The sequence below is a fragment of the Aedes albopictus genome, chromosome 1 (assembly GCF_035046485.1).
Source record: "Aedes albopictus strain Foshan chromosome 1, AalbF5, whole genome shotgun sequence".
NCBI lineage: Eukaryota > Metazoa > Arthropoda > Insecta > Diptera > Culicidae > Aedes > Aedes albopictus.
This window is the reverse complement of record NC_085136.1, coordinates 99,584,959-99,607,406: the sequence shown is the minus strand read 5'-3', so window position 1 is coordinate 99,607,406 and position 22,448 is coordinate 99,584,959. Positions and strand designations below refer to the sequence as shown.

Below are 22,448 nucleotides of genomic sequence, written 5' to 3'. Positions count from 1 at the left end.
CGAGCATTTGTGAAGTTTTGACAGCTGATCACAAAACCCTTCTTGTTTATGGAACCGAAATCATGTGTGTTCCGGATGTTGCCGTTATTCCGGATTTATGGCCGAGGGTACCGGGGGACACCTCCTTAACAGATAGAGGTGCAATCTATAATTCGCCTTCGTAAACTAGCTTGCGATATTTCAAACTTCATGATTTTGCAAAACAACAGTATTGGAATATGTTTCTGGAGATCATAGTTACACTGACCACTTCTCCGGGATGTTCCGAAAATCTGGTGCCCCAGGGGTTAAATCCATCAAAGAAATGGAAGTAGTTTCCCAAGAGATTTATCAAGGAAGATCCCTAGAGATTCCATCGCAAAGATTCCTCAAGAAGCTCCCTCATGTAGTCCTACAGAAAATTACTTAGCAAATTATGAAGTTGCCTTAACCCTCTACTTCCCATGGTTGCTCTAGAGCACCATCGATTTTCGACAAACTCCGGACAAACGAAATTAGATAAATATGATGCAATAATTTTTAAAATATGGTTATAACCTCATAAGGTTAACCCAACTACTGACAACTTGTTCCAATAGTTGAACTATTGATAAACAATCAAAAACCTATTGGTATACAACCAAAATTTTTTTCATTGATTTCGAAAAAATTAGCCAATTTGTAATAACTTTTGTTCTACGCCTTTTTTCGGAAACGCTTTTTTGGCATAGATATAGTCGTTCAAAGTCGTGGGAAGGAAAGGGTTAAGTATTCCGTTGGTTATTCTTCCGGCCTTCATCTATGCAGTCTTCAGCAATTTCCTCAGGAATATTACGGGGATGTCTCCAGAGTTCGTTGAGGGATTACACCACGCATTTTTCTCCGAATTTCCATATCCATTTAATCTAAGATTCCTCCCAGATGATGCTCCACTAATTTTCCCGTGATTTTTTTTTAGAAATTCGCCCAGACATTTCTCCAGTAGTTCTACAAGGAATCTCTCAAAAACATCTCCAAGAATTAACGCAACGATTAATCCAATGATTCCTCCAGGAATTCTCCCAGAGATTCTTCCAAGAGTGTTCCTGGAAATACCTCAAGGTTTCCCCTGAGACTTTCTCCTCGGAAATTCCTCCAAGAGTCATCTCGGTGATTCTTTCATGAAGTTTCCCAGGTAGCTGCCCAAGCATCAGTTATTTTTTTTTAGAAATTTAGTTTTTTTTTTCATTGGGGGATTTTTTAAAGATTCCCATTCCCTCTGGGAATTCTTTTAAGAATTACTCTGGGAATTTGATCAGAAAATCTTGTGGGAATTCCCTCACAGATTTCTCTAAAGATTCCTTCTGGAATTTCTCTGGAATATTTAAAAAATATTTTAAGAATTCCCCCAGTGATTTCTCCAAGAATTTTCCTAGGAATTCATCTAGGAATTCCTTTTGGAATTCCTACGGAGAGTTTTCTAGAAATTTCTCCGAAAATTTCCTCATGGTTGCCTTTTGACTTTCTCCAAAAGATAAATCTAAATTTTTCCCAATATTTACTTCGGGGAAGTTCCTCAAGAATTCCGTTATTAATTGCTGCGGGAATGCCCTTGGAGTTTCATCTGGCTACTCCATAAAAGATTAAACGGGGCATTGCCTCAGGCATTCTCAGGGGATTGGCTGAGGCATTCTTTTGGTTGGAAATTTCTTCTGGAATTCCTCCAGAGATTCTATCAAGCAGTATTGCAGGGATTGCTCCAAGAATTTCTTTAAGAGATTTTTCAGGGAATCGTTCCAAATACTCGTTTGGGAATTTCATCATGTATTCCTCTAGAAATTTCACCAGAAATTGCTCTGGAATTCCCTCAGCTATACGTTGGCAATTTTCCTAAAGATTCCTGCAATTATTCTCCAGGAACTCCCCAAAGGATTCATCTAAGAAGTCTCTCAAGGTTTCTTCTGGGTATAAAGAAACATGCCCTCTTGAAAATCTCTTAGGGATCCAAAAAGTGCACCAAACAGTTTCAGAGTTTTCTCAAGGGACTTAGACTTCTGCAGTGATTGATGCCCTAATTTGAGATACTGACGATAGAACATAAACCAGTTTTTTTTTTTTTTTTTTTTTTTATTCCTTGTTGGGTATATAAGTCACTGCGACCAGCTTTTAGATCTATTGTGACAAATGCCCCAGTTTTATTTGGCTATGTCAAGTTGACGTATCGCCATTGGTAGTAGCAATAATCGAACCTTGACTGTTAGCGTGATCCCAACACGGTGCTACAGTTCGAATGAAATGTACCACCGCATTGGGGTTTGTTCTCCAGACATCAAAGGGTTCTATCAGCCCCCTGTCGAAGAACCTAATTCTTTTAGCTGCAATTGCCGGGCAACGGCACAACAAATGCTCCGAGTCTTCTGTATCTATGCCGCAAAAGCGACACCTATCATCTTGAAGCTTTCCAATCAGCTTCAGATGATACCGGCTCGGACAATGACCTGTTAATAGGCCAGTAAAAGAACTGAAATCTTTTTTAGAAAGTTCTAAAATTTTGCGAGTGTTTGAAACGTTCGGCTTTATGAAACGTTTCGACTGCCTCGCAGAAGTGGTGTTTTCCCAGTTGGATTTTATTTTCTCATGTTCCCATGTTTTAAACTCCATTCTGAGAGAACAACCAGACACACCACAAAATGGTTCTGGTCCTATGAATTGATGAGACGATCCAAGTCTTGCTAACATATCGGCTTGTTCGTTTCCTTCAATTCCACAGTGCCCTGGAACCCAAAATAGCTTTACCTGATTGCGACAAGCTAATTGTTGAAGTGATTGAATACACTCCCAAACATGTTTAGAAGTGCATGTTGCTGATTTCAAAGCATTGAGAGCTGCTTGGGCTTGCAAATGGTTGAATGTCTGTAGTTTCTGCGTAAGCAAATATTACTGCATTCTAAAATCGCCTGAATTTCTGCCTGAAAAACTGTAGGCCATTTGCCCATAGGAATTGATATGTTGATCCCGGGGCCAGTCACTCCTGCGCCTACTTGATCGTTCAATTTCGAACCATCAGTATAAAATACGATTGATCCTGGGTGTAGTTCTGGGCCACCATTTGTCCACAGATTTCGCCCTGGATTAATCACTTCAAAAGAGCGATCAAAATTGTATCTTTTGCTCATCCAATCACTATTATTAACGATTAGAGAGTCGATACTGATTGTTTTAAGAATACTGAGATGCCCTCTCAGGTCACCATCAAAGAGTTGTGTAGTTCTTTTGAGCTTCAATACACTCTTTGCAGCTTCTAATTGTACAAATTGATGCAGTGGAAGGAGGTGAAGTAAAGTGTCAAGCGCTTTAGACGGTGTACTTCGCATTGCACCAGTAATTGAAAGAGTAGCTAATCTTTGAAGTTTTTCAAGTTTTTTTTGTGCTAATCTTTCATTTGTTTTGGGCCACCAGACCAGTGACGCATAGGTAACTCTGGGTCTCACAATTGCCGAGTAAATCCAGTGGATCATTTTCGGTTTCAATCCCCATTTTTTACCAAAAGTTTTTTTACTGATCCATAGAGCACTTGTAGCTTTACCAACTACCTGCTCAAGATGTAAATTCCAATTAAGTTTGCTGTCTAGATATACTCCAAGATACTTGACTGTATTTGAAAGTTCCAAAAAGGTTCCTTTCAATTTCAAATTAGTAATTGATAATTTTCTCCGTCGTGTAAACGGTACGATCGTGGTTTTAGAAGGATTTATGCTCAATCCTTCCTTATCGCACCACGAGGAGACTAAATTTAAAGCAGTCTGCATTCTGTTAGTGATAACGTTGTCATATTTACCACGAACTAATATGACTATGTCATCAGCGAAGCCAATTATTTCGAAGCCCTGTGCTTCCAGTTTTTTGAGGAGATCATCGACTATCAAAGACCACAATAGAGGTGATAGCACGCCTCCTTGTGGGCACCCTTTAACAGCTCTAACAGTAATAAATGAGCTGCACAGGTTGGATGATATCTCTCTTTTTGATAGCATTTCTCCGATCCAATCAATAATGCATCTGTCAAAACCACGTCTTGACATAGCATTCCTCATTGAATCGTAAGATGTGTTATCGAACGCTCCTTCAATATCAAGGAACGCAGCAAGTGAAATCTCCTTTGCCTCAAAGGATCTTTCTAATTTTGTAACCAACTTATGAAGTGCAGTTACTGATGATTTGCCCTCTTGATATGCAAATTGATTTTGGCTCAATGGGCTTTTTGCTAGATATGACGATTTGATATACTCGTCTAGTAGTTTTTCCATTATTTTCAACATAATGGACGATAAACTAATAGGTCTGAAGGATTTTGGTGATAATTTATCCTTCTTATTTGCTTTGGGAATAAAAGTGACCCGCACTTCTCGCCAAGCTGTAGGAATGTAGCCTAATGATAAGCTAGATTGGAACATTTTAGTTAAAACAGGTGTTACAATTTCTTTTCCCTTCTGCAGTAGTACAGGAAAAATTCCATCCCTACCAGGCGCTTTAAAGGGTTCAAAAGAATCAATCGCCCATTTGACTTTTTGTTCTGTAAAAATTTCATTGGCCAAAATACATTCATCACTCCTGATGCTTTCTATCCCAGTTGAATCATCATTATTTTGAATATATCTCCTGGTTTCATTACCAACAGTATGTGATGCAAATGTATTTTGGTCTTCAGTTGAAACAAGAATAGAACACGGGAAATGTGTGCTTATCATGGTTTCTAAAATTTCGTCTGCACTCTTAGTTAAAGAACCATCTTCTTTCCTAAGAGTTCCTAAACCTATTGAATGATCTTTGGCGAGGACTTTTTGCAGTCTAGCAGCAATTGGAGTACTTTCAATGTTTTCACACGTGTGCCTCCAATTTATCCTATTTGACCTTCTAATTTCTTTGTTATAAAGAGTGAGGGATTCTCTGTATTGATCCCACTGTTGCGTTCTTTTAGCCCGGTTGAAAAGTTTCCGGGTTTTCCTTCGAAGTTTTTTTAATTTAGCGTTCCACCAAGGAACATCTCTATTTGAAGAGCGTTCTTTGGCAGTGCAACTGTCATGAAATGCTTGTTTGATCAAGCTAGAAAGTGTCGAAGCGCTTTCTTCAAGTTCATGACGAAAATTTGGATGGTTATTCAATATACCCATACCGTTTAGCAATTTTGATGTGTAAAGCTCCCAGTTTGTTTTCCTGGGATTTCTTGTGATTTCTATGAATTGATTACCAGCCTCATATTCAAACAATATTTGCTTGTGATCAGACAAAGAAATTTCGTCTGACACATGCCAATTACTGATTCTTTCTGAAAGTGTGAGACTACACAACGTTAAATCAAGAACTTCTTGCCTAATTGCGTTTGTAAAAGTAGGTTTATCGCCTCTGTTACATATGTCGATTTCATTTTTTGAGATGAAATCTAATAGGTGTTCGCCTCTAGTATTGATGTTTGTGCTTGCCCATATTGTGTGATGAGCATTTGCATCGCATCCAATAACGAAAGCTTTATTGTGCTTTCTGCAGTATGAGACAAAAGCTGCTACTTCTGGAGGAGGTATATCATCCATATCTCCCGGAAAATATGCCAAAGCAGTACAAATTTCCGTTTTTCCATGGATCGTAGGTACCTCCACCATGATTGCAGCTATGTCACGAGTTATAAATTGTGTAATAGGAATTGAATTTACTCTTCCATTTACGAGAATCGCAGCTCGCGGTGGATACTGCCCTTTACTATATATTAACTTAGAAAAATTTGTAGTTATTCCGCATATCCTACCATTATTTGTCCATGGCTCCTGGATAAGTGCTATATCCAGTTTGCTCTCAGAAAATGTTTTGCAAAGTACAGCTGTTGCTCCCTTTGCGTGATGCACATTTTCTTGAATGAACCTTATACTATTTTTATTTTGCATTTTGATCCTAGCTAGGACCCAAAATTTGTTGATTTCTTTCCGTTTATTGCATCAACAGAATTTGTAGTATGGCCAAGCTTAATAGGGTTTTATCGTTCTCTTTCGCTCTACATAATCCTGGGATTCTTACGTAGTGATCTATGATCATTACAATATCGCCAGTATTCTTGTAGGTTCATAGAGTCACTGTAGCCCTACGTATGCTTTGGTCTTCTACTACTTATCAACACTGAAAGGAAATAAACAAAACACAAAACAACACAAACAAAACAGAGAAAAGAGAAAAAAAAAACAATACAAAAAAAAAAATAAAGTTCAAAAACACACGAAACGGATAGTTTAAAAATATATGGTTTAAAATTAATAAATAGGTATAAATAAAAATGTATAAAACACACACACAGAATTAAAAAAAAAATAACTAAATAACAATATATTTTTTTATTGTAGTAGGAGCATTTATCCCCAGTCTCCCCCACTGTAATTAATATCCATTATCTTGGCGGTGTAGAAACGCCAGAAACGTTGTGATTGTTGTCATCTCACTTGCACATAATAATGATCACTCAACAGTTTGCAAACAAAATGAAGAGGATTTTACTGTACTCAAAATAATACCGTTTGCTATGAATTTGTGCTCCGGTGATTTGTTGAACACATAAGAAGCCACAAGGGCAGTAGATTGTGGATGTCTGTTTTATTTGTCTCACACGCGAATGCGAATAAAACAAGTAAACACCACATAAATATTCAGCACGTTGCACCGTTTTTTTCGTTCCTTCTATGCTGATGAGGAACATAACTTGCATGCAAGACAATCTCCATGCGAAAATTGATCTCACATTCTCACTCACTGAGATCTTTTATTGTTTCTCCCTAGTTCACAGACTATCACTGGGAGTTAAAAACTAATAAAATAATTAATTTTCACAGCTATTCACCGCACTACATGCAAAAATGCAATTCTTGGCGCTAGATAATTCAATGCACCAACCACTCGAGAATTATAATAGCCACTTTCACTGCGATTTTTATAACTTCTTCGAGACGATATAAACCGCACTTTTGCAACAAGCAGCAGTGTTGCCAGAACATAAACGAGTTCATTTCAACAGAAATTTGTTCCGAATTCCTATAACTTTTCTAGATTTGTGGTGTTGTACTTCATACACTGCCTTTAACATTTTCTATCTATATATAAAAATGAATCTGAAGTCCCTTTGAGGCAACAAAAGTCACAAACGGCTGAACCGATAAGGATGACTCTTGCATGGTTTGATTCGTATTCATGGTGGCTGTGTTTATAAATAGTAAAAGTTAAGAAAATCAACTAAAAAAGTAGGAAAATTGCGAAATTACTGATTTTTTATGAGTTGAGAAGAAATTCAACACGATCGAAATAAAGTCAATCTAGAGTGCGGTGCTGCAATGACCTCAACAGTTGTCAAACCACCACAACCGGGCAAGACAAAGTTTGCCGGGACAGCTAGTTATTGATAAAAGCTTATCGATAAAGACTTCAATTCAAGAACTTCAATTTCTAATCGTATTAAGCTACACTTTTACCAAACGATATTTTCCAAGTTATTATTTTTTCTTCACTTACCTCCATAGTATCGCAGATGCTCTGGACGTGACTGGCGGTGTGCGACGACTGCGGCCCGAAAATGGCTGCCACTCCAGCTCGCAACAGATGGCACACTAATAAGGAAGAAAATATAGCAGAAAGTAAGTGAAAATCTGTCAATCAGGTCGCTGCGCGCTGGTCACCAATTATTATTGCCCACCCACTCCACACCCTGGTGTTAATTGAATTGAATTTCGTCCCATCGTAAATTCCGAAAATTCACTCACCTCGCTTCGACGCCAGGAAGCTGTCCTGCGGCGAGATCCGTTCGATCTGGGCCGACAGCTTGGACCGCGGCAGTATCGTTCGGTCCGAGTTGATTTTCTCGACCGCATAGCGGAACGCTATTTCCTGGTGGTCGTCATCCGGGTGAAAGAGGCCACCTGGCAAAGTACGGAGGAAGAAAGAAAGAACGAAGAATTCGAATCAGTCAGTGGTTGGTGTCGTTGGGCTGTGGTGAAGGTGTTCGTAACGAGCTGTTTGCGTTGGTTCTTGTTAGCTTCTTAATCATGGCAGGGAAGAATGGAATTAATACGGTGGTTTCCAATTGGTTCTCTAGGTTCTCTAGGTTGTCTAGGTTCTCTAGGTTCTCTAGGTTCTCTAGGTTCTCTAGGTTCTCTAGGTTCTCTAGGTTCTCTAGGTTCTCTAGGTTCTCTAGGTTCTCTAGGTTCTCTAGGTTCTCTAGGTTCTCTAGGTTCTCTAGGTTCTCTAGGTTCTCTAGGTTCTCTAGGTTCTCTAGGTTCTCTAGGTTCTCTAGGTTCTCTAGGTTCTCTAGGTTCTCTAGGTTCTCTAGGTTCTCTAGGTTCTCTAGGTTCTCTAGGTTCTCTAGGTTCTCTAGGTTCTCTAGGTTCTCTAGGTTCTCTAGGTTCTCTAGGTTCTCTAGGTTCTCTAGGTTCTCTAGGTTCTCTAGGTTCTCTAGGTTCTCTAGGTTCTCTAGGTTCTCTAGGTTCTCTAGGTTCTCTAGGTTCTCTAGGTTCTCTAGGTTCTCTAGGTTCTCTAGGTTCTCTAGGTTCTCTAGGTTCTCTAGGTTCTCTAGGTTCTCTAGGTTCTCTAGGTTCTCTAGGTTCTCTAGGTTCTCTAGGTTCTCTAGGTTCTCTAGGTTCTCTAGGTTCTCTAGGTTCTCTAGGTTCTCTAGGTTCTCTAGGTTCTCTAGGTTCTCTAGGTTCTCTAGGTTCTCTAGGTTCTCTAGGTTCTCTAGGTTCTCTAGGTTCTCTAGGTTCTCTAGGTTCTCTAGGTTCTCTAGGTTCTCTAGGTTCTCTAGGTTCTCTAGGTTCTCTAGGTTCTCTAGGTTCTCTAGGTTCCCTAGGTTCTCTAGGTTCTCTAGGTTCTCTAGGTTCTCTAGGTTCTCTAGGTTCTCTAGGTTCTCTAGGTTCTCTAGGTTCTCTAGGTTCTCTAGGTTCTCTAGGTTCTCTAGGTTCTCTAGGTTCTCTAGGTTCTCTAGGTTCTCTAGGTTCTCTAGGTTCTCTAGGTTCTCTAGGTTCTCTAGGTTCTCTAGGTTCTCTAGGTTCTCTAGGTTCTCTAGGTTCTCTAGGTTCTCTAGGTTCTCTAGGTTCTCTAGGTTCTCTAGGTTCTCTAGGTTCTCTAGGTTCTCTAGGTTCTCTAGGTTCTCTAGGTTCTCTAGGTTCTCTAGGTTCTCTAGGTTCTCTAGGTTCTCTAGGTTCTCTAGGTTCTCTAGGTTCTCTAGGTTCTCTAGGTTCTCTAGGTTCTCTAGGTTCTCTAGGTTCTCTAGGTTCTCTAGGTTCTCTAGGTTCTCTAGGTTCTCTAGGTTCTCTAGGTTCTCTAGGTTCTCTAGGTTCTCTAGGTTCTCTAGGTTCTCTAGGTTCTCTAGGTTCTCTAGGTTCTCTAGGTTCTCTAGGTTCTCTAGGTTCTCTAGGTTCTCTAGGTTCTCTAGGTTCTCTAGGTTCTCTAGGTTCTCTAGGTTCTTGTTCTTGTTCTTGTTCTTGTCCTTGTCCTTGTTCTTGTTTAACAAGATTGAGAACAACTGCCTGAATATAAGAAGTATGTGCAAATGGTTCTGATGAAACCCAGCGGAACCTGATTTCATTCATTCCGAAAAAGCAGAGACCGATGGGAAAAGGTGTAGGTGTAATAGAATTTATGCAAATTTTGCGTCGTCCCACATCCAGTGTACTCCCTTATCCCATCATCGTCGGATCGGATTTGTTCTCCTGGAGGAAGAATTACTTTTGCTGTGCGACGAGGGCGCCATCAATTGAACCGTGAGGACATCGGATAATGGAACCATTCTTCCGTACAAAGGGGAATCCAATTACCATGAGGAGCTGCGAACGACCCCGAACGAACAAACGAATGGATGAATGAACCAACGCCAACACGGTGACAGTCAGTCAATCGGATTGGCAAATGGAGTACAGAGGTCTCCTTCTTACAAGATAACAGCAATTGAGACAGATCAATTACCGTGGGTGACGGTGAGGAGATTGACGTGAAACTCAGCAAATCGATTATATCTTGAAGTTTGTTGATCGCAATTTCAAGGACACTAATTTTAAAGTTTTTTGAAGAAAGAAATTTGTAATTCTATTCAAGATGAACTTCGAAAACACGTGTTTCTTATATAATAAACGATTCGGCCGATTTTTCCGCTTTTTTTTTCTAAATATAACTCGATTTACTCCGAACAACATGATAGCAATCGATTTTGCACCATTGGTTACAGGATCGTGCTCCTCCTAGACTTATAGACTTAGAGGCACAAGTTCGATTCGTAGAAATATCCACGACAAATTGTACTTCCTTGGAAAGCATAAATTCATCAGCGAGATGTTTCAATAACTCCTGCGCTTTCAATCCACGTTTTCCGCGACAAGGACCGAATCACCAACAACCTGGTCCCTATGCCTCTAATGTCGAATTCGTTTTTGAACCTGGGTTGGAACTGGATCGGCGGAAAATGTGTAAACAAACAACGTCAAACAAACTTTAGTACAAGCGAAACCGAAGTCGGGTTGGGGTTGAAACTGTGATCTGATCCAGTTCCAACCCAGGTTGGAACTGAATCAAAAACGAAAACGACATAAGTAATGGATTTTACTGATTGTCAATGTTAATTTATTTCCCCGGAGGTTGTTTTGAAGGGCCGTCACAAGAAAGACACAAGTCTCAGTAAAAGCAACAGGACACTGCACTACTGGTGAGAAGGCTCCGTTACGGTCGCCATTTCCACCGAGGGAATTTCGCGTGATTTTCCGATCCAATTTGAAGCCAATCAAATAAGTTTGTTGGTAGATATAGATACGCAGAAAATGGATAGACTTCTGATAAGGAGTGCACATAGCCATTAGGACAACTGAAATGAAAGTTTTTTACACATGAATGCACTCAGTAAATTGACTGAGGGAATGATTTGAGAATGATTAGAGGCCAATTTTGAGATCAATAGGTTCAAAATATCATGACGAAGAGGATAAATCAGCCGAAAATACGTAGGTTCCCCTATTTACAGATATTTTTGTGGTCTAGAAATGTCTCAAACAAGCTATTGTTTTAAGTATCCATTTTTTTATCCATTTTTTTTTTGCATACAAAGTTTTTTGTAATTACGAAAATATCCATTTAGTGCTATCTTTTCTAGCTTCACAAACATGTACACGCAGAAAAATAAATTGTAAACACAATTGAATTCCAGTTCAAATCAACCGATTTTTCAGTTTACTATAGCGACAAACTGATTTCTAGTTTAAATTGAACTTGTTCTATTGTTTGATAATACAAATATTTTCATTTGTCGAAATTTTTGACAGTTTGTTAAAATAAACAGAGATATGGTTTTTTCAACATGAAGTAATGGATTGATTCAAACGACTGCACTTTCGCCACTAACAAACCCGGAATGTTATTGTGTAGGTGACGGCAGCAACTGCGGCAGCTCGGAAATCTATTTTTAGACAGTCGGTAAGCGGATGGGGAGGAGAACGACTAAAAAAAGACAAAGAAGGCGAAACCGATCAACTTTTTGGGGATGCTGTCGTGAGTACTTGCGCGTTATTCATCACGGCCAAAGCGGCACTTGGAAGTCGGCGTGATGGATTTGCTGCACCTTCTTCTTTGTGCCGATGTTGAGGTAAGCATTTTATAGATGTGTGAGTGCTTTTGGACCATGTTTATGGTTTTTATTTTGTTGAAACAAATGAAATTTTTGACATTATATGAAATGATGGTAATCGGTTGTTTTTATTGATAAACTCTAAATGTAAAACAATTAAATATAACTTTGGAATAAGTAAATTCTCAGTTTGAAAATCAACCATGCGTTTTATTGTTTTGAACAAGCGCCATTTTTCTGCGTGTACCTATCGATAAGTCACGTGCGCGCGCTGTTGTTTGTCGGCGTAGTTTTTTGTTTGATCAGGTAGGCTATGGTGTAGTAGGCGTCACCAATAATAGAGCTCCCGTTGTCAAACAGTTGTGTGCAGGTAAAAGCAAAAGCAGATTCAGCAGCTGCCTCTACACTTGTTTTATAGTTCGAATCCGAATTGAAATTCACGCAGAAAAATGGCGCTTGTTCAAAACAATAAAACGCATGGTAGATTTTCAAACTGAGAATTTACTTATTCCAAAGTTATATTTAATTGTTTACATTTAGAGTTTATCAATAAAAACAACCGATTACCATCATTTCATATAATGTCAAAAATTTCATTTGTTTCAACAAAATAAAAACCATAAACATGGTCCAAAAGCACTCACACATCTATAAAATGCTTACCTCAACATCGGCACAAAGAAGAAGGTGCAGCAAATCCATCACGCCGACTTCCAAGTGCCGCTTTGGCCGTGATGAATAACGCGCAAGTACTCACGACAGCATCCCCAAAAAGTTGATCGGTTTCGCCTTCTTTGTCTTTTTTTAGTCGTTCTCCTCCCCATCCGCTTACCGACTGTCTAAAAATAGATTTCCGAGCTGCCGCAGTTGCTGCCGTCACCTACACAATAACATTCCGGGTTTGTTAGTGGCGAAAGTGCAGTCGTTTGAATCAATCCATTACTTCATGTTGAAAAAACCATATCTCTGTTTATTTTAACAAACTGTCAAAAATTTCGACAAATGAAAATATTTGTATTATCAAACAATAGAACAAGTTCAATTTAAACTAGAAATCAGTTTGTCGCTATAGTAAACTGAAAAATCGGTTGATTTGAACTGGAATTCAATTGTGTTTACAATTTATTTTTCTGCGTGTTGCTCTGATTCGGATTCGAGCTGCTTAGTAGATGTAGAGGCAGAGGGTGAATCTACGGAAGGCATGATGGTAAGTAAAAAGTGCGTACGAGCAAAAGTGTCGAAAAGTGCTACTTTTCAGCACTCTTAAGAGTGTCGAAAAGTAGTACTTTTCGGCACACTTGCATCAGGAGTGAAAAATAGGCCATTTCAGCATACTTCAGCCAACTGAAATGTTCTACTTTTCACAACGTAATTACAAAAAATACATTTGTACCAAAAACTTACAATCCATGCCCAAAGATTTTTTTCTATGCAAAATTGGAAATGGACACGATTTATTGGAAGTTTTTAATCAAAATCAAATACTAAGCATCATATTTAGGACCGTGCGCAAAATAAGTCACGTTTTTAGGGGAGAGGAAAGGTTTTGCAGAACGTGACGACCCATGCGAAGAATGTTGAGGTCCCATAAAAAAGTGTAACATTCGGAGGAGAAGGTTTGAGAAGGGTAGATTTTTGCGTCACAAAATTTGTGTATCACCCCTTAAGGGAAAAAAATAAGGTGAAAGAAATTTATTAATAAAAAAAATATCGCCCTCGCTGAACATGAAAATGTTCTTGTACCGAATTTTCAAACCCTCTAAGCAAAATACTCTCTTCGAATGAGTGTAATCAGCTTTATACCTTTTAACTCAGCCCTATTTTGCCTATCTTTTGACAGATACGCGTATTTCGAATACCACTTGTAATCTTCCTTATCCACTCAAGTGCTCATATTTTGCGAGTTTGTCGGGAGTGGGATTCAATCCCAGGTCCTCCCGTCGAAAATTCTGTAGATAAGTCCGCGAGGATTCTACAGTGAATCCCTCGACAATTCTGCTGTGGGATTATTCTTCAGAAAAACCGGAAAAAGCTCTGCAAAGAACCCCGTGAGGATGCTGCAGAAACTGCTGCAAGGATTCTTCAGAGAATCTCATGAGAATTTGTTAGAGAATCCCTTGAGGACTCTGAAGAGAATTCCATAAGAATTCTGCAGATAATTGCAAGAGGATTCTACAGAGTATTTTCCAGAAAATCCGGCGAGTATTCTGCAAGAATCTGGCCGGGGTTTCTTCAAAAAAATCGGCAAGGATTCTACAGAGAATCCCGCGACGATTCCGCAATGGGCGTTGCAGTGAACCCGACGAGGATTCTGCAGAGCATCCAACGAGGTTTCGGCACAGAATCTGGCGACGATTTTGCAGTGAATCCTGGGAGAGAAATCGGCAAAGATTCTGCAGAGAATCTCTTGGAGATAATCCCTTAAGGACGCTGCGGGAAATCCTGCAAAGATTCTGCAGAGAATCCCACGAGAGTTTGGTAGAGAATCCCATAAAGATTTTACAGAGAATGCCATAAGGATTCTGCAGATAATTCGAGGAGGGTTCTACAGAAAATCCAGCGAGGGTTCTGCAGAGAATCCTGTGAGAATTGCAAAATTCACATTTTGGCTCCGGATGCATCTGAGTATGTGTAGGAACTGAAATTCATATACATATTTGTCTATTTTAGTAGGACGAGCTAGTAAAAGTGCGGAATCGTGAATTAAACTGTGGTTTAGAAATGAGTAATGTCGAAGTCTTTTGCGCACTTATTTATTTTAGTATGCTTAGTAAAGGCAACAGAAGACACCTACACGATTTGTTGTGAAACTGCAGAATTATTCACGATCCTGCACTTATACCGACTGCGAAAGAGGAACAGTGGGGTGGGAAATGCACAATAGGGCACTGCATGAAATTCTCCCCTTCTCTTTCACTCGCACAGAAATTTTGTAAACAGCAAGGCCAAGAAACGTTAAAATCCCATACAAAATCAAAACAATGCAGTGCCCTATACGTGAAATGATGGTTCTATGACAAAAGATCCGAGGTCAAAAGGTCGAAGGTCATAAGGTCAACGGTCAAAAGGTCGACATAAAACAAATAACTAGGACAAAGGACTACAAGAAGAAGCTTGGATCCATATGAATTGTCAGACAAAAGAGGCACAAAACAAGCAACAAAAAAGGCGCAGCGATTACTCTTTATCCCAACTGGTAACAGACAACGACATGATCTCGAAATTTTTTGTTGCAGACAAAACGGAAGCTGAATTTGTTGCGTACTTTTCAACTCGTGAATAATCAATTATTACCAAACCAAATTCGAAACTTTTTGGTTATACATCTTCAGCAGCGTTGCAGTGTTTACCGACTCGAAGTTACCGCTCGAAAATTACAATGTAAGGCTTAAAAATCTCTAAACTCGTGGTGCATGATCTTTATCCTCTTCTGTTCAAGTTGGGACAAACCTATGTCGCATTGGGTAGAATGTCGCAACAAATTCAGGTTACGACATTGTCATTATTGTTGCGCAATGGTTGAATTTTGATTCACTGAAAGTATAAAAAATGCAGTGCAGAAGACAAAATATTATTAACATCTATATTATTAGTAAGTACGCCAAAAATTGTCATAAATCATTACAAGTAACAACAGCCTATGGTTAAAAAGATGGCAAAAATTTATAAGAAACATGAATAGCAATTACGCATATATCCGTGAATATGTAACTCCAATGAACTGCCGTTGTTCAAAAGGATGTTTGTTCTACAGTAAACTAGTAACAGGTAAACTATTATACAGAGCCCAAGTTGCAGGTCAAGTTGCAATGATAATGTAAAGTAAGAAAAACGGCGATAAAAAGGATTTAACCCTCCTTTGGCATTAGGATAATTTTTAACCCAGACCGTACACTACGTCAACGAGCTGCTGCAAACGTGATACAAAACAAAGGTTAAGATTATTTTCAGTTTTTTGCCTTTCTTGTACACCAAGTGTACCGAAAGGCTATATGTTTACTCCAAAAATGAAATCTTGAAAGAACCCCTGGAATCTTATATACTATTCGACTCAGCTCGACGAGTTGAAATTATGTCTGTGTGTGTATGTGTGTATATGTACAATAATGTCACCTCACTTTTGGATAGTAAATATCATCCGATTTCAACGCTTTTGGTTTCAATCGACGCGGAATATTGTCCCATTGTTTTCTATTGAACATGGTTTGAATCGGTCCAGCCGTTCCGGAGTTATGACCATTTAGGTGTTCCTGACCGGTACCCCAGGAAGGGGCCAGATATGAAGTTGCAACAAACCCATGTATGAGACCCATCAAACCACGGCATTTTCGATTATCTGATGAGCAGTAAGCAGGAAAATAGTCGTAGACTATACCTGAACCGGTAGTGTTGCGGAACCGGTTCCGGGTTTCCCTCCGGAAGTGGCCAAATATAAAAGTGAACTAAACCCATGCATGCAACACATCAAATCGCAGCTTTTTCTATAACCTAATGAACGGTAAATAGGAAAATAGTCGCAGACTATATCTGGACCGCTAGTGTTGCTGAACCGGTTCCTGGTGCGACACATTAAATCGTGGCCTTTTCGATAACTTGAACGATCATCAAGAAAATAAGCTAAGCCCACATTAGAAACTACTGTTAGTATTCCGGAATCGGTTCGAGGTGTCTCGCTGAAAGTGGCCGAATGTAGAAGAGAACCAAAAAAATATTCGCGACACATCAAATGGCTTTTAAGGTATCCTGATGATTGATTACCATGAAAAAATCTCAGATCATGCATGGCAAAACTAGTAATGTCCCGGAATCGGTTCCCGATGTCCCTCCGGATATGGTCAAATGTAGAAGGGAACCGAACTCCATGCATGCGCTTCATCAAATCGCGGTTTTTCGATAAGCTGATGAACGGTTTTCAAGAAAATCAGCTCAGATTACGTTAGAGACCGCCGGTAGTGTTCCACAACCGGTTTGAGGTGTCCCGCCGGAATTGGTCAAATGTGAAAATGAACCATGTAAATTTTCCGGTTCCGGAGGGTGTCCCACTGGAAGTAGACATGTATAAAAGTGCATCAAACCCATGCTTGCGGTACATCAAATCGCTTTTTTGTCAGTAACCGGATGCATGTATAATAAGAAAATAGGCACAGTCCGCCGAAGTTACTACCGGTAGTATTTTTAGTTCCGGGTTACCTGATGAACAGTTTTCATAAACTCAGACCACATTTAAATATACGGGTAGTGTTCCGGAATCATTTCCGGGGGTCTCATAAGCAATACAAAATAGATTCAGACTACATAAGAGGCCACAGATGGTGTTGCAGAAGCAGCGTTGGGTTCTTCAGCGAAATTACGAAAATGAACTAAATCAATGCAAGCGATGGATATGTGTAAGAGAACCAAAAACCTAAAAAAAAACCAAAGCGATCTCATTAAATCACACAATTTTAGATTCCTGAGACGTAAATTTACAGTAGTATGGGTCAACGTTATATGGAAAAATTAAAATTTAAGCGCATCAGCCCCGAACATTCTTCGAAATGATATGGAGTCGTAGTAGCCATGGATCAAGACGGACGCAAAAATTTGCTCGCGTCAATTTGTCCCTTGAAAGTGTAAAACCACAAAATGAAAATGTAGTGAAATGGTTCTTGTGTTTATATCAGCCGAAATATTATGGAGGAACCGCTTAATTGAAGAGTTCTGAACACCTAAGTTGTATTGCTCGTGTGCCATCCCTAATAACTGATTGAAGTGAATTTTTGAACGAATAAGTGCTTATGAACTTTGGCGTGTTCAGGTCAATCCAGACTATTTTTGTGTCCAATGGTGACCGATAGAGAAGAAGGAAGATCCATGTTCCGCGGGGCAACGTCCTGAAGGCGATGCGGCTCAAGGAGGAAAAGCGACGGAAGCTGATAGGCAACAAGAGCTCAAGTTGAACGTCGGGCGAACATCCGACGGCTCATCTTGACGCTAATCAACGCCTGGCGACCGGAAAGGGCAAGCGGCGTTTCTTCATTAAGACGACCGTAGATGATGAAACCATTTCAAAATTGGTGAGAATGTTCCTTTTATATTTATTCATTTGGCGATATGACGAATTTTGAAACCTTTAGATACATGACACCTAGGCCCGAGAGGTCGTAGAACATTCTACATCTTTCTTTAGGTGTATAACTTACCATCCTCTCATATTCCTCAGCAGTCGCAAGAACGAGGCCAGGACAACTCTAGACTGTTGGAGGATTGCGTCAGTCTCGTTGAGATGTCAGAGAGAAGTCTCCAATCTTTGTGTTTTGGTATCCGACGGGAAGGAGGCAATCCTCATAACTGTGGTCTATTGCTGTACTTCCTATGAAATTTGTGCGACTTGATTAATGCTTATTTTTTACTTTTTCAGTGGTAACCAGGTAAATGATTAAACCATGACAATTTCTCTTACGCTTTTTCGCCAAGGAAAGCACCCCATTAAACCCTATCCAATTTCCAACTCCAGATATCTATGAAGTGGGCCAAGTTCTTGGACATATTCTGAGTAGATATCTAATCAACATTTCCTCCCCATCCCCGCTGATCGTAAGGACCTGGCCAGGTGTCGAGAGTTCGTTAAATGAAAGGTTTGTCAAGTCCCAGGCAACTTTTCTGGCGCATTAAACTTCTCTATCGACAGCCACCCCAGGATGTGTACGGTCGGCTATGCTATGCTATGCTATGCTATGCTATCAGCCCCGAACATTCTTCGAAATCTTTATTTGCGTCTAAAATTACTGCGCAAAATTTTGATGTGGCTGGAGAGCGAGCTCTGTAATGTGGTTTATATTTGAATGTGATATAACATTGGCAATTCAAATTACTACATAACAAATTTTACATGGATCTTGTAACTAATGATAATAAAATATAGCATAAAGTGTGCAAATTAAACTTTGTCAAAATGATCTGTGAAAAAGTTAAATCTTGGCTAGTAATTGTCATCTTGGTATGAATCAGCCTCCAGTGAAGATTATCAAGCAGTCAACTAAAAGGTCTGATACTTTCGGCTCTGTCCATACGTTGAACATAACGTAGAAATAAGTGCCCCAATTCGATTGTTGCGGCTTTTCGGGCTTGTTTGGAAGTTGACCATCAATGTTAACTTCTTTTCCCGATCAGCCTAGATAGCTGTGTAGTGTCGGTAGCGGTTGTCTCAATTGGCTAAGAATAACACTACGGATCACCTGATCCAGTGGTAAGAATCCACTAAACCCCTAATTCATGGTGTTCTGCGGCTTTATGCTTACCGTGCCAAGAAATGAATGGTTAGGGGGGTCTAATAAAAACCTAAATACAAACGGAGCCTGTGGAGTACCAGGGCGCCCTCCACAGTATTCTGCCCTTACTGCGCTAACCGGAGCAATGGTGCAGTTGACCTTGTGTTTCTCCGAGATAATCTGCTATCCTTCTTAAGCCTAAACTGCGAGGCTCAATAAGGGTGGGATTATTAGTATGTTGTTTATTAGCTTTAATTATAACCTATATGGCTCTTCGCATTATGCGTTCTTCACAGTGTCCTCTGTGTACCTTCGTCTCTGGCGCTCTTCAATCGATACCGAATTGGTTTTATCGCTGCTCTGTTTGCTTGTGTTGTGATTGTAAGAGTTCGATCATGCCTAGTTTGGGTAGTGGCTATGATTATGACAGCTCAGATCAATCTTCAGCATAAAAGAACAGCATTGGTCCAAGAACCTTACTTTCGTAGGGAGGATTTCTATGTAGATGTAATGTTTTAATTAACACCAATATGGTTCCGCATTTTGCGTTTGACCCGATGTTTGCTACTTTCAGTAAAATTGAAATGACAATCTTGCGTGTCATGCCTCGAGCCCCAAAATGTTTTGATAAAACTATTTGTTTGCAGCCTTGCCATTCCCAAATCTTGGTGGGATTATACTGTCAAGTTTATTCCGTAAATGGATAATGTCTTCGTATGAAGATTAAACCTATCAAATTGACCTCTTTCTTCTGAAATGATTAGAACGCTTTGTCGAGCTTCACACCCGTGATGCTTTTCTAGCAAACATGCCTCTCCATGGGAACCAACATGCTTACCAAAATGGAAAGTCCACTGTGATGTGTTTACACAATGTTGTTTACGATATCGGAAATGCATTCATTCAAAAATAATTTTGTTTGATTGTTTTCTCGGATTTCCAGGATACTTTTGAACACGTACCTTTCGATTCCATATCGGATGCCGCATGGATTGTCCTATTTATCTTTCAATGATTTCCAATTGGATTTTCCAAATGCTCAAAAACCAACATCTCTTCTCGGCTTTGCGTCTAGCAGCGATTAGGAAATTGAGTGTTTGTGGATGCCCCCATGCGGGAGTCTTGCCATGACTTTTGAGGAATCTCGTAGCAGAAACGCAATTGAGATAACTTAATGTGGTTTTCCTACTTATGATTTTGTCCATCACAAGCCTCAACAGGCTGCTTCATTTGTCTATCTTAGCTGAGAATCCGACTGTGGAACTTTGAATCATTTGATATGTAACTACCCAGTTTTTACGCAACTGCGTTTCCGAGTACTCGGTAAACACTTGATTAAGTGAAACTGACCTAAGAAGCCTGAATGTTCAGGATGTTCTGTTGTTCTGAGCCCGTTGTGGCAAGTAGCTATAGGCTTACTTTACGCTTTATGCTTTTTTTACAGTGCCCTTTTCAGGGCGCTGTTTGAACCCGTTGTGGTACGCTTATGCGATTATGTCGACCCTATTCCCTTACCTTCCCTTTCCCTATCCCATCCCTTATCCCTCCCTTCGCTCTCCCTCAGGTAAATGATGAATAGGCTCGTATTCATGGCGATGGCACAAATTTCCCAAATATAGGAGAACGTGCCTCTTGAGCCGACCTATCAGTAGGTGATACATCTTGGTATGAATCAGCCTCCAGTGAAGATTATCAAGCAGTCAACTAAAAGGTCTGATACTTTCGGCTCTGTCCATACGTTGAACATAACGTAGAAATAAGTGCCCCAATTCGATGATGACCTTGAATTTCTAAATAAAGTATTGTCATGATTCAGAAATTCGTAGGTGGTACAGTCCCAGATGGTTGTTATGAGCATTTCCTCCTTCTCGTTCGTTACCAAAGCACATAGATTTGGGCCCCAAATTTTGGGGCTGATCATTGACTCTATGGCAAGATTGATTGCGTCGACGGAAAGATTATTAGTACATATTCGACGAGAAAGACACTATCACCACTAGGTGGATTAATCTGAGTTTTTCTTATTAAAAAAATACATTTCTTCAAAAAATTTTGGGAATTTTGCTAAAATTTAAGAAGATCGTCCCTAAAACTCGCCAATTTCTTGAATTTCATCAACCTGACGCAAAACCTGTATTCAGATGATCGAATGGTATTGTATTCAGCTTTTAATTTATGGAAAAAGATTTAAAATTGGTTGAACAAAACGCAATATATTAGAATTTTAGTAAATTACATATTTTGAAAATTTGCAAAACTCGATATTGAGCTAAAACTCAAAAACTGCTCTACTTAAAATTTTTTGAAGGTCGGTTTCGAAATCAACACTAAATTGTGCTTCAAAAATTTTGGTCGTTGACAGAAGTTCACGACTTTCGTTTTATTTTGTAAACTTGTGTTTTCAACCAACTGTAAAAACTTTAACAGTGATCTTCCAACTTCCCAGGGCTGCAAAACGGTAAGTCGATTAGGAGAGCATCCAACATAGCTCTGGTCCTCACAAGTTTCTACCTCATTCTTCCACGAGTCAATCGATGACAAAGACCGCCAGCTAAGAGTTGTGTGCTTAGCTGGTAGTGCAGTCTGGGCACTGTTGCCCTTCTGACTTCAGCTAGATTGAGGAAGTACGTCTCAAGCGTCTGTTCACCAAGGAGATGTGGCTCAAACAGCGTCTGTTCTGGCATCCAGGCCGAAAATAAAAGATTAGGAGCTGATTCAACGACAACGACTTTGAGCATGAAACATCGGCCAAGAATGGGAATTTGGACTGTATTAACCCTAGCCTAGCAGGTTAAACGGGCAGAACTAGCCAATAAGGCATGCCGTATGAAGCTTGAGGTCCTAGGACTTATCGAAGGATTCCGTGCCGGAAGATCCTGTGTGGACCATATTGTCACGCTCAATATCATCTGCGAGCAAAAAAATTAATTCCAAGAAACTCTCTACCCCAACCGTTTCAACCATGAAAATATGTGGGAGCCCTCAGGCGCAAGGTTGTCCCTGAGAAAATCATCGGCCTCGTTGAAGCACAGCACAGGGCATATGCGTGCAGAGTACTGCACAACAATGGCTTGTCCAATTCCATTCGGGTTGTTGCTGGAGTGCGGCAAGAATGTATACTATCATCGCTACTGTTCCTCATCGTCATAGGCGCCAACTTAGGGGGGGCAAGCATGGTTTCGCCCCCCCAATATTTGACGATTTTTATTGATTTTTCGATTTTCCCATACAAAAAATCCGAAAAACCAGGCTTTGCCCCCCCAATAATTTGACCAAGTTGGCGCGTCTGCTCATCGTAATCGTCGAGATTCCGGTAGGTGCGATTGATCGTGAACCAAATCGTGGGTTGTTGTGGCAGTCCTTTACTATGGAGCACCTGAATGATTTCGAACTGACTGAACTGGTAATCAGCTCTCCTTGCTCAACGGCGCTCTGACATGCAGGTTAAGCTCGATGATCTAGCCGATCGCTCCTCGGCGGCAGGTCTTACCATCAGCTTCAACAAGACCAAATCGTTGAGCGTAGGTAAACACGTCCAATCCATCCTGCGTCATGCCAATGAAAGTTTTGTCAGTGTTGAGTATGTCTGCACTATAGGTATAAAACGTGGT

At 40.0% G+C, this 22,448-nt stretch overlaps 1 protein-coding gene across 1 annotated transcript in view; it reads right to left on the bottom strand.

Moving 5' to 3' along the window:
* Window positions 1-22,448, bottom strand: part of LOC109398396 (glutamate receptor ionotropic, kainate 1) — a 693,316-nt gene that overhangs the window by 481,295 nt on the left and 189,573 nt on the right. Inside the window, exons 2-3 of the mRNA XM_062845084.1 lie at window positions 7,749-7,904; window positions 7,501-7,595 (exon numbers count right to left, since the gene is read on the bottom strand). Of these exons, the coding sequence (XP_062701068.1) occupies window positions 7,501-7,595; window positions 7,749-7,904 (251 nt within the window). The remainder of the gene's footprint in view (window positions 1-7,500; window positions 7,596-7,748; window positions 7,905-22,448) is intronic.